An 11,252-nucleotide genomic window follows, 5' to 3' on the forward strand; every position below is an offset into this window, starting at 1 on the left:
TCCGCATCCTCAGTGACGTCAGGACCAAAACTGAAAGCATTTCAACCAACGCCTAGAGACATCATCATATCAACGCACTTAGATCTTCCACTTCAGCAATCAAGTAAGTTCATTGTCATGTTCTTGATCTCTATTAGGCCTCTATCACAAACCGTCATTCGGAATCCACCCAGTCAATTCTCTTTTCTTTGTCTATCACCTTTCCATCAAGCAAGGATACTAAGTCGCTCATTGACAGGACTGACGAAACCTGCACCTCCGCGAGTATTGTACACTTACCACCCACGCCGCTTCACGATGTCATCCAAAGAATTCAGCAATACCTCGACGGGAGATGCACCAGCCGATCCATACACAGCCAAGAACAAAGACGATCCGTCTCTGGAGGAAAAGATTGAGACCCTTATTAGCTTCGTTTCGTCTTGCAAGTTTGGCATGATGACAACTCACAATGCGTCCTCCAACCTTCTGGTTAGCAGATGCATGGCTGTTGCTGCCAAGGTATGTCCGGATCGCCTCCGCCCACCAATACCTGCTGTTCCTGGCTGACTTCCAATTTAGGAGGGTGGCGGCATTGACTTGCTCTTCCACACCAACACCGAATCCGGCAAAACAGACGATCTAAAAGATGACCCTTCCATCAACATCTCCTTTCTCAACGCCACCGGCGAATGGGCTTCTATCTCAGGCTCATCAAGCATCCTGACCGATCGTGAGACGGTCAAGAAATACTATAGTCCACAGCTCAGAACTTGGGTCGGCGATCTCGGCGATGGCAAGCATGACGGTGGTCCCGATGATCCACGAATTGGAGTGATCAAGGTCGAGGCAAAGACAATCACATACGCAGTAGCAAGAGGCAATGCTGTGTCTAGAGGTGTGGAGATGGTGCAAGGGGCATTGACAGGTTCAGCAGCACAAGTCAATAAGCTTAGAGAGATCAGTGAGGATGAGTGCAAGCAGTGGAGGGCTAGTCATCAATGAAGGCCTAGGCCAAACATTTGGAAACGAGAGATTTGCTATCAGGTGATGACTGTACAAGAATTCCGATCATCAATCATCATCAGCATAGCATAACATCGTTTTAGGTATGGAATAAAACCACAAGTTGATGAACCATCTTGTTTCATATGTTCCGTATATCCATTGGGGTTCAATGAATCTCTATTTGATGGGCTTTCCCATGACTGTTCTGGTTAAGCAACACGTGGAGCAGCAATACAACACAGCCGGCTCAGATGAGTGTCACAGTGGGTATGTATTGAGTCGGTTCCACCTCCATGCACTGATTTCTGCCACTCGCGGGATACCCATTGGTTGGGCGAGGAGGTCACGAACCCAATAATCTCTGAATTGGATTTTAACAGTTTTCACTCTTCTCGGCAGTAGGGGGAGCTGTGGCACGTGAGCTCCGGGTAAGCTTACCTCTTCTTGGCCCGCCAAGAGTTTGATTTGCTGAAGAGGTCCGTGCCCAGCGACGTCATGGCAGCCAGCTTCACGATGCTGGACCACGAAACTGCTGTCCCACCTTTAATATTAACGTCGACAATCGCATTCATAAAAAATACCCCTATGAGAATCGAGCGTGTTCCTTGGCCATCAATTGCGAAGACTCAGAATATCGAGGTCACCTGGCTGAAAATACATGCAAGAAGAGAACCGAATCAAGATGACCGACGATAAAAATCCCCAGGACATAGCCCAGCAACTTGCCCAGCAGGTGCAACAGGCCTCTGGCGACGCGATCCCTCAATCCTCATCATCCGGAGAAGAGCCCTCCATCCAGGACAAGGTCCAAGCAGCTATGACCCAAGGCCAGGAAAGCGGGCTTCTGAACAGCGAATCACTACAAGATGGCAGTATGCAAGAGAAAGTCAAGGAGGCTATGGAGAAGGGTCAAGCACCTGGTGGGTTCCTGAATAGTGCGTCTCTTTAATCGTACCGAACGTCGCATAGCTTCATTCATCAGCTTCATTGTGGTTAACGCACCTGGATTGCATCGCAGAAGTCATGAGCGGCGAGGTAAACAACCCGCTTTCCTCCTACGGCAACAACATTGGCAATACCATCGAAGATAAACTCTCGCCTGTCGGGAAGTATGCAGGCAAAGGATTCGAGAAGATTGGCGGACCTGTGGGAGGGATCGTGGATCCGCTTCTTGGTGGTGTGATGAGGAGTGGTGGTGCATTTGGAGAGGCGGTAGGGGTGGGAAGTGGGAATATGGACAAGAAGAAGGCGGCAGAGGCAGAGGAGAGGGAGAAGATGAAGAAGGAGATTGGTGGCAAGGAACAGACGGGGGATAATCCATTAGGGCTGTGAGAAAATGATATCGGTAGCAGGGAGGACAAGCCTGGAGCGAAGGGTGTACGCGTTCAAGGATAGGAAGCAGAGAACAAAGAGAAGGCGCAGGCGGACAGGAGATGAGATGACGGGATATTGGATTTTCGTGGTGATAAGTGGGATGTAAGTTGCGCAATGATCTGAATATGTATGAAATTTCGAGGCACAATGTAACTATAACCATATCCCAACCCTCACTGTGTTATCCCTGGCTCTCCAATGATAGAAGAACGCTATCTCTACTCTTGTAAGATTGCCTGAGCAAACTGTAGTGGGCAGCCTAGCAGCCACTAAATCTGTTGATGAGGCCTTGGCTACGAGACTCATATTTTGCGCCTTTGTTACGGAGTACTGCAAGATGGCATTGTTTTACCGTCTCTACCTCCAAAGTCAACCAATTCAGATGAAATAAGACTCATTAGCGTGCTTATCCTACCTGCCGCACATACAGCAATAGCCCCCTTGTCATCACTCCCAGATGACCTAATCTGCTACATTTCTGTATTGACTTATCCATTATGTCGACTGACCTACGCTCTAGTCAACAAGAGATTCTTCTCGTGCTATGAGAAAGAGGCCAAACGAGCCAGCTGTTAAATAAGAAAATCGAGGCCGTTTACGATGAGGCACTGACAGTGATATTGTTTGCGCCATGTCCAGGATTGAACACGTTGACATTTATGATGTATGATGTGAACAACCTGTTGAACTCACTTACAGATCACCCTTTGACGTTGATCTCTCACTCTCTCGTTACCTGAGGTCAACTAGAATATCCACTGAGAAATGGCCCGTCGGTTTCTAAGCACTCAAAAAAGTCGCTGTGGGCGCATTTTTACGCATAGGGTACCTAGAGGGTCACTACTCTACCACTTCCAGAGCCATGGCTTCTTGGCTCCTACTTCCCCACCTTGAGATCCTTTAAAGCATTATTCGAGCACACGGCAACGCTGGAAGCCCTGGAATTATTTTCCCATCCTTGGGCTACGGCTCCAGCAATTGACACCAGACTGGCTCAGTTTGGGAAAGCTTACACGTCTCGAAGGTCCATTTAATCATCTTGCGGACTATGAAAAGACGAACTATGATAGGGCCCTGACAGGCGATAAGAGGCCTTGTCCGTCACAAAGAGCGAAGGAGAAGCCTACGCTCCTGGAAAAGATTGTTTGGCTCGATCCGCGGAAGTATCTGCCTCCATGTCTCAACGCATTGAGAATCAAGAACGAACGTCAATCGTATTTCTACGAAGAAGATGCTGTGGGATTCCTTCAAAAACTTATTGGCCTTGTTTGTGGTTACGATGGTGAGCCCTCGGAACACGCTCAGCTCAAGCATATCTGCCTGGCTGAACATCCATCTTTCTTCGATGAAGAGGTCTCTCTTCCTGAATTTCTCACCCTTTCGAATCTGGCAAGGAAAGGGGAATTGAGCTCCATCGCTTCGACAATATATTGGAGCCCAATGCCAAAGTGCCCTATGGCGCATATCGGCCGGGAAAAATACGACAAGTATTCTGGGGTGATGATAAAATGGTGATGCTGGTTTTGCGGGACCGTCCATTTTCAATAGAGCTTCATCGGCTATTTGAATCCATTGCTTTCTTCTGAATATCAGCAGACGAATAGGTCCAGAATAGTGAACAAAAGTATATCTGAAGTACTGGTTTTGTGGCTGAAAACCGAGCGATATGCAAACATTTTCTATTAGGCGTAGCTCCTTCCCCTAAGCAATCAAACCCTATTCAACACCACCAACGCCATATCCATGCTGCCATGAGTATATTAATTGCCAAGAAAGTAGCCATATTAGTCGTTTCCGTACTGGGAGCGCATATCACGTTCAACGTCATATCGGAAAGAAATCAGCGACCTGACGACTAGCATCTGCTGGTACGGCGAGCAACCTAGGTGATTACAACTAGTCTCAGCCAAATTCCCAACTGCAAAGCCAAGTATCCAGCACCGGGTGAAAGGAAAGACGTACCTCTTCCCTGTATCCGTCAAACAGCACCCACATAGCAGAGCAGCCGGCCAAAAGAAAAGTGCCAGGCATACTGCGATGATGAAGCCTATCATCACATCAGAACCATTCGAATAATCGCATATCGAGAAACAACAAAATCCTCATCCGCAACTGGCGTGAAGCTTCCTGGCGTCTAGTTGACCTGGAAGAAGCATGACAAAAAAAGGTAGACAGCACCCACCGAGCGTAGGACCGATGATTTTGAAGTAACAGGGAGCATTCGGACCACCGCAGCTAATACAGAGAACCGGGCATGGCAAGATACCACAATCCATGATTAGAGGACTATGCGCAGGAGTGATGAGGAAGAGCGGAACGTGGACTCGTTCTTGATGCTTGCGAATTCCAGTAGAAGCTTGCTGTAAGAATGTAGTTGACCTTGTGAACGGCGTGGGAAGTAAAATGCCGAGCTGGCGGCCCACAGAACAAAATCAAGACCTCGTCAAAGAGTGTATTCGTCAAGGAGCTCGTGGTTGAGCACAATGTCTGGTAGAGATGTCATGAAGAGCAGACAAAGCGCGTACTAAAACTACTGAAGTATTATTAGCTCAGCGCTAGTATCTTTGCTTGTAAACCCTCTCTGTACGGAGCCGCTATTCTCAAAGAAGTTAGTTGTAATGATTTGACTCGTTAGAATGGATGCACACAGAACAAGCTTTAGATTGACGAATTAATTGACACTATGTCGCTGTAATAAGACCTAGCTGCTCCTAGCACCAGACTAACAATACTTCAGGCCCCTCCTGTAGTAGTTTCAGTAGTTGTGAACTTCTGAGAGCGCCTATTGGCCAGGTTTCATACGCGTAATCCCTTCGTTCCGCCTGCTTTTGATTGGTCAATGTCTCCTGCAATATCGCTTCTGATTTGGCTGTACGGTGTCCATCTTTTTTGCATAAAATGACGGTCATTCGGATCGGCTCGCTAGATTTAGTGCTAAATGAATCTTATTCTGAATTTGGCTAATTAGACAGCTCATTTACAATCTTTTCGACATCGAGGCTAACCGATTAAGTGGCTTTATGCATGGTTTTCTTGGGCTTTTCGACTCGAATTCGAGCTCTTCTGGGCCTTAGGCTTTTCGATCCTGAATGCGAACTCTTTGGGGTCGAAGGCAGTCCTTGGCTAGCGGAACCACTTCGATAGCATCAATTAGTACATTCTTATCCTACTCCGTACCGCGCATTGGGGGTTCAAAATCTAAGGTTAAGGTGGCTGACGCTAACCCGGGTTTGCCGCTACTCGTGTGGATTTCTGACCAACTGAATTACCGTTGTGGAGCTGAATGGCTCTGAGCATCAATTGTCTAGGAATCTAAAATACAAAGTTCGGAGGAAATAACTCTATAGGCGCCAAGACCCCCACCCGTCGCTTTCTACGCACTCTGCACAGCAGGTTGACAATTGTAAATGATTGGCACAATTTAAACGAGCAAGTCATTCTTTTCAAGCAACGACGCGTATCATTGAAATCGTTCCGCAACAGGAGCGCTTACCAACAAGTCGAGCCGAGCTAAACCATTATCACAGTCTATATTTGTACCCTAGTCAAGACCCGTACGCTCCGGAGGCCCCAATGGCTTCTGTGAAAGTCATTCCCAATGCACCCCCACACCTCGTCGAGCCAACCGAAATCTACGGCGTCGAGGGACCCATCACTCTCCGCATCGCTACCGGCGGAGCAGGTCAATCCGGTCTGCTCAGAACCCTGGCTGAAGCATTCATCAATGAGTGAGTCTTGTCTCTCATTGTGAATCGCGCCGCATAGCATCTATTTGTATGCCTGTATTGGAAGCGTGCCAACCAAGAGGAACACCTAAGCTTCTCTCAGCAGTATTCCTCCGCACCAGAGTCGGAGAGGCCTCCCGGCTGTGTAATCCCCTTCCGAGCCTGCTGGATCGCTTCGGACACTTCGGCTTCGTTCAACAATCTCGCGTTGAATGCAGCGGATGTCAGTATCACGTATCATGCTACTGCGGAGAAGATTGCGATGGGGCAGGGCGTGGCTGATCGTCGGGAGAATGCTTGGAGGGATCATTTTATGCTTGTAGGTAAGTCGGTCCTCTTCCGTGCCGTACAACTGGATGCAGGGTGCACAAGCGGCGGTACGGAGGCTTCCTGCATTCAGAATTTTTCCCTTTGCCGCAGTGGTATTCTACAATCTAACAGAATTTGAAGGCCCGAAATCAAACCCCGCAAAGCTGCCTGTGGGAAGCCAGCAAACAGTCTACGACCTGTTCGCACAGATATTTTGCGCCGCCATTGAGACAGCCAACAGCAAGCATCCTGTTCGATACCTCTCTCGGTAGGTCCATCCAGGCATTGTGAAATACACGTCTTCTCAACCTCAATCTACCTACCTCATTCTCCATGGTTCAACCACTAACGCCCATCCCTAACCATCTCAGTTTCGACAAATCAGCAAGCAACATCTGCGAATCCAAAATCTGGATCACGATAGGCCAAGCCCCTTGGTCCCACCCCTACTCAACCTGGTACCACCAGTACATCGATTTCCCTTTTCAATCCCTCAGGATAGCCAGCAAACTAGCTGAATACACCCTCGTCGATCGAGGAACGTGGTACTCCATCGAGGAAGACGTGACGGACAGCCTTGAGATATTCGTAGGTTTCAATCATGTCCATGCGGACGATATCGAGAAGCACTGACCTATAGGACAGGCCGAGGGAACAGACGATGAAGATGATCCGCTACTCAACTCGGCGCATGCACTCGTCGGCGCTTTCGGAGCCAACAAGGCAATGGCAACTGCGTTTGTGGACTGGTTGATCAAGCCCGACGGTGGACAGAAGATCATCAAGGAGTTTGCTGTCAAGGGGCATGTGCTGTACACGACTGCTCCAGAGAGATCGGAGGCATGATCCTTGGATCTAGCACAACAAATGGTAAATTTTCAAGTTCTTTGCAGATTTATGCCAAGACCAACCACTGACGGAATCTCTTGGCTGTTTGGAATGCTTCAGACTAACTTAGGAAAACAACAGACCAGAGGCCGAACAATGTTGAATGCGGGCGGGGGGCGGTACCACTTGGAAAGATGGAGAGAGCTTCCGCCTTATCATTCCTTGTTGCAGAGTTGGAGGCTCATCTCGGTTACACATAGCCTTAGTAAAATGAATAAAAACTCCTGAATCCAGTCAACAAGTGATTGTACGAGATTCATAACCCAATCTATAGCTGAGATCGCAAAACCATTCTCTCCAATCAACAAGACAGATCGTCACCCGCAGTATGCAGCGCCGCTCTCTGACCGGCGGATGATAACTACTAACTACTGTTTGAACTCTGAGAGGACCTAACTATTGGCCAGGTTTCATACGCGTAATCCCTGCGTTCCGCCTGCTTTTGATTGCTCAATTTCTACTGCGATATCGCTTCTAAATCTCGCTGTATAGTACAGCCTGTTTGTACGGATATCTACGTGCACTACCCCTTGACGGATAACACCACTTGCTTTCTACGGACCCGCTGCAGATTGTTACACACTAACTAATTAGTGTGACTGATTGCCCAATGCGGCAAGACCGATCCGAATTTCATCCGGATGACCTTGTCCGCTGGGTGGTAGGTGCACCGAACGTTACTCGAAGATTTGACTCGTTGCCTTTGCTATCTCACCATATCGACAATTGATACGGAGTACTTCAAGAATGATGGTATAAGTCTGAACTTACCCACTAATCGCATTTGCATGACTAGCAAAACTTTTTAGTGCGACTCACCTATTCCTCTGCGAATATCCAAATGATGCAACACAGACTCGCATAGGTTGATAGCTGCTCACGAAGCCTGAGATTCAGCCTCCACGGTATGGTTGAAAGCCTGATGTAAACCCTCTACGCTAAGCAAGCAGTGATTAGTACATACTTGCCCTGAAACCAACCACCATGGGCTTGCAGCTTTCCCTTGGTAGTGCTTTCTGGTTGGTTTACTGCGTTCATTTTCCTCATCAAGTCTGCAAAAGGAAGATAGCATCTTAAGAGCTAAAACATTTTTCAGAGTGGTTTGAACAAGCAGATACCTGGCTTAGTTTCACTGTGATCCAGCGGGGGCTGAAGTGTCATCCATCTCCTTCTCTATCTATGAAGACAAAAAGTGACCACGAGATTTGATAAAATTGAAGCAAGAAAAAGCAAAACCTTGAACCCGAACTGTCTGTAGTAGACAGTTCAGGATCAGGAGAAACCTCGGGAGGTTTTTTTCGTATGCGCTGGAGGGGAGGAATTTTCGTATTTAAGAGGAGGAGGACTGGTATCTGGCTTCGGGGGGTATGTGCCAGCGTAACAGTTGTCGGGTTCGAACCTTTGGGAGGGACTGTCGATTTCGTGGCAAGGTAATGGGATTTTAAGCCACTACACCACTGTGCCAAAGGATATTGGTTATTGCTGCTGAACACTTGTTTATAACTCTAATTTCAAACACCGGAAAAACACAATGTGCTATGTGCTAGTACGATGCCGGCCAACACCTTCAATTCTGCACAGGGGAGATCGAGTCAACATTATCTCTTACGAGTAAGGATTCAGCATTCGCGAGTTGATACACTACCGCTCTATCTATCCATATTCCGCCGTCAAACTCACAACCAGCGAGCTTGAAAGAATGGACTACTTGGGAACCAGGATGGGTAAGCAGTCCTTTACTTACTCCGGGGCTAGAGATATGAACCCTGCCGGTGTGTCACTACAAGCGAAGATTGAACGATACTAGACCCTCCTTACTCTGAAACACCTTACACTCAAGGCGCTACCCAAGCTCAATACAGCGTCAAGCGCGGCTTCGAACCAGGCCAGCGACACAGGGAGAAATTGTGGTCACACTACAATTTCACGAAGTAAGCGGGAAACTTCTTGTCGAACGGTACTCAAACCGAATGAAAAAATGTACATTGCTATCCATTTCTATCAAGAAGCTGAACAGCATAAGGCTCCAAAATCCCACTCAAACACAGCCCAACAAGAATGGCGGGCTACATGCAAGTAAATCGTTCCCAGCATGACCAATGGTCAGTTGTCTGCTGTTTGACATGACCAATTTCCCCGTCAATGCGGCCAAAATTTCTTACAATCCTTCGACTTCTTGTCTTCCGGACAGCAGTTCTTGGGCTTGGCATAATAACATTCGCTATTGAAGAAGGCCTTGATGCCCCAGTCATCGCATTGTTTGTCAACACGTTGGTACTCTCTCAACGCCCAGGCCGCCTTAGCCTCGCAGGAACTGTCGGCGATGACATCTGCCCGGGCTTCGACGATCTGGCCGGCGGTGTCAAGGGTTGAGGGCTTAGGGAGTAGTGCAGTCGGCGCGGCATTGGCGCTGAGGAGTAGGGGGACGACTGGGGTGAGGAGAAAGAAGAGCATTGTGGTTGATGGATGTGTGGGTTGGTTGGGGTACTGATAAAGTCGGCCTTGTGTAAGTAATGGTTGATTTTGATCAGATATCCTTTTCCGTCTTCCATGTACGCCGCCGATGTGCGGCCTTCTTATAGAGAAGTGGTCCATTCCTTCACGCAATCCTTGGGATCTGACTGTCTGGGTCTGACTGGTTATCAGATTCGATGTCGATGGCTTAGGCCATTGTCTGATTGGTTGCTGACCCTATGACAAGAATACAATTGTGTGTGGCATGGTCATGCAATAGTCACATTGCGTCGAAAGATGGAGAACGCGAAGTATTCAAGGGGATCCATGGACTGCACCAATTGAGTGCGCTCTTCAATACTATCTTGTTCAAGGCTGTCTTGCTCGGTGTCAAATCCAGAATGATGCGGTCATCAACAACGCTTTCGAAATCGCCTTGCTCCACGCATCTTGATGATCATGCCGGCAATTCCTGGTCTCTGAAGAGTCGGCTCCGTCATCAGATCGTTGGCCCCACGGACTTTTACGTTTCCAACCTTCTCGGACGAACTTCATGGATCGACGCAATACTCACCTTACCAAGTGCTTTGGTCCTAGTTCCCCTTGCATCATTGAACTGATGACCGGCCATCTCTTTGACCGTCAAACGCTAAGTCTTTATGATGATGGACAGTATACTCCCAGCGTATGATTTGTTTACCAAAAGAATATTATTGTTGCCAGCCTCATTATCATACAAACAACGGTCGGATCATGGCACGATTTGCAGCGCAGAATATTTCGCTGAGAAGTGATTACCAGTTCGACCTTAAAGACGGTGGATGGCTGGGTGGAAGAGACCTTGCAGAGATCAGAGAGGCTGTGAGGAATGCTTTGGAGTATCTGAAGAAGAAGTTCCACCCTGCATGGAAGACAACATCAGAGGAAAGACAGCGCATCCTTGAGCTTCAGAGAGATCAGAGATACCAGAGCTGACGGCTGTAGCGTTAGTCCCAATACAATGAGCGGGAGAGGTGTAGTGTGAAATTTTCCCCTTCCAATTCCACCTTCAAGTTGTGTGCCGGTGATATTGCCAAGACGGGCTTTAGGAGGATGCAAACTCCGGCTGATACAACGATTTTGTCGCTCGTCTCGTACTTTTACTGCTAAACTCTTTCTACCCTCTCTCACTTCTAGTATGTATTGTAATACCGTGGATCCCTAGCATAAACTGCCTTCTCACATACAACATATCCCAACCGCCCGCGCGTACTATCACCCCCCTCCGCACAACTCCTGTAGGCTCACCAACACATCTCACTTTCCTGCGCCATCCAAGCATACCTATCAACACCCATCTCGATTCTAACACAAACCTCCTATTCGAGTACTCCTTCTCGACCTACCCAGTATGTCCGAACCAATCCCCGAATCGATCCCGACCTCCCTCTCGCGGCCGTCGCACCGCCCCACCAAAAAACTCCGCCCCTCCCCCTCTTCATCCTCCCACAACCCCACCAGCGCCGCCGCCCTCTC

The 11,252-nt window shown here is 48.3% G+C and overlaps 5 protein-coding genes across 5 annotated transcripts; 4 read left to right on the forward strand and 1 right to left on the reverse strand.

Moving 5' to 3' along the window:
• Positions 1–297: 297 nt before the first annotated feature.
• On the forward strand, positions 298–984 carry EPUS_08352 (uncharacterized protein; the record flags this gene model as incomplete). Its single annotated transcript, XM_007805384.1, has 2 exons — positions 298–501; positions 562–984. The coding sequence occupies 2 exons, from the start codon at positions 298–300 to the stop codon at positions 982–984; spliced, it is 627 nt and encodes a 208-aa protein (XP_007803575.1).
• Positions 985–1,669: 685 nt separating this feature from the next.
• Positions 1,670–3,876, forward strand: EPUS_08353 (uncharacterized protein; the record flags this gene model as incomplete). The annotated part of the gene is made up of 3 exons (XM_007805385.1): positions 1,670–1,922; positions 2,006–2,315; positions 3,360–3,876. 3 exons carry the CDS (start codon positions 1,670–1,672, stop codon positions 3,874–3,876), a joined length of 1,080 nt encoding a protein of 359 aa, XP_007803576.1.
• Positions 3,877–5,934: 2,058 nt separating this feature from the next.
• Positions 5,935–7,241, forward strand: EPUS_08354 (uncharacterized protein; the record flags this gene model as incomplete). The annotated part of the gene is made up of 5 exons (XM_007805386.1): positions 5,935–6,089; positions 6,180–6,409; positions 6,537–6,663; positions 6,767–6,983; positions 7,041–7,241. The coding sequence occupies 5 exons, from the start codon at positions 5,935–5,937 to the stop codon at positions 7,239–7,241; spliced, it is 930 nt and encodes a 309-aa protein (XP_007803577.1).
• Positions 7,242–9,422: 2,181 nt separating this feature from the next.
• On the reverse strand, positions 9,423–9,737 carry EPUS_08355 (uncharacterized protein; the record flags this gene model as incomplete). The annotated part of the gene is made up of 1 exon (XM_007805387.1): positions 9,423–9,737. One exon carries the CDS (start codon positions 9,735–9,737, stop codon positions 9,423–9,425), a length of 315 nt encoding a protein of 104 aa, XP_007803578.1.
• A 753-nt stretch (positions 9,738–10,490) lies between these two features.
• EPUS_08356 (uncharacterized protein) lies at positions 10,491–10,712 on the forward strand (the record flags this gene model as incomplete). The annotated part of the gene is made up of 1 exon (XM_007805388.1): positions 10,491–10,712. One exon carries the CDS (start codon positions 10,491–10,493, stop codon positions 10,710–10,712), a length of 222 nt encoding a protein of 73 aa, XP_007803579.1.
• Between the last annotated feature and the right edge of the window lie 540 nt (positions 10,713–11,252).

The sequence above is a fragment of the Endocarpon pusillum genome (genome assembly GCF_000464535.1).
Source record: "Endocarpon pusillum Z07020 unplaced genomic scaffold scaffold4259, whole genome shotgun sequence".
Lineage (NCBI taxonomy): Eukaryota > Fungi > Ascomycota > Eurotiomycetes > Verrucariales > Verrucariaceae > Endocarpon > Endocarpon pusillum.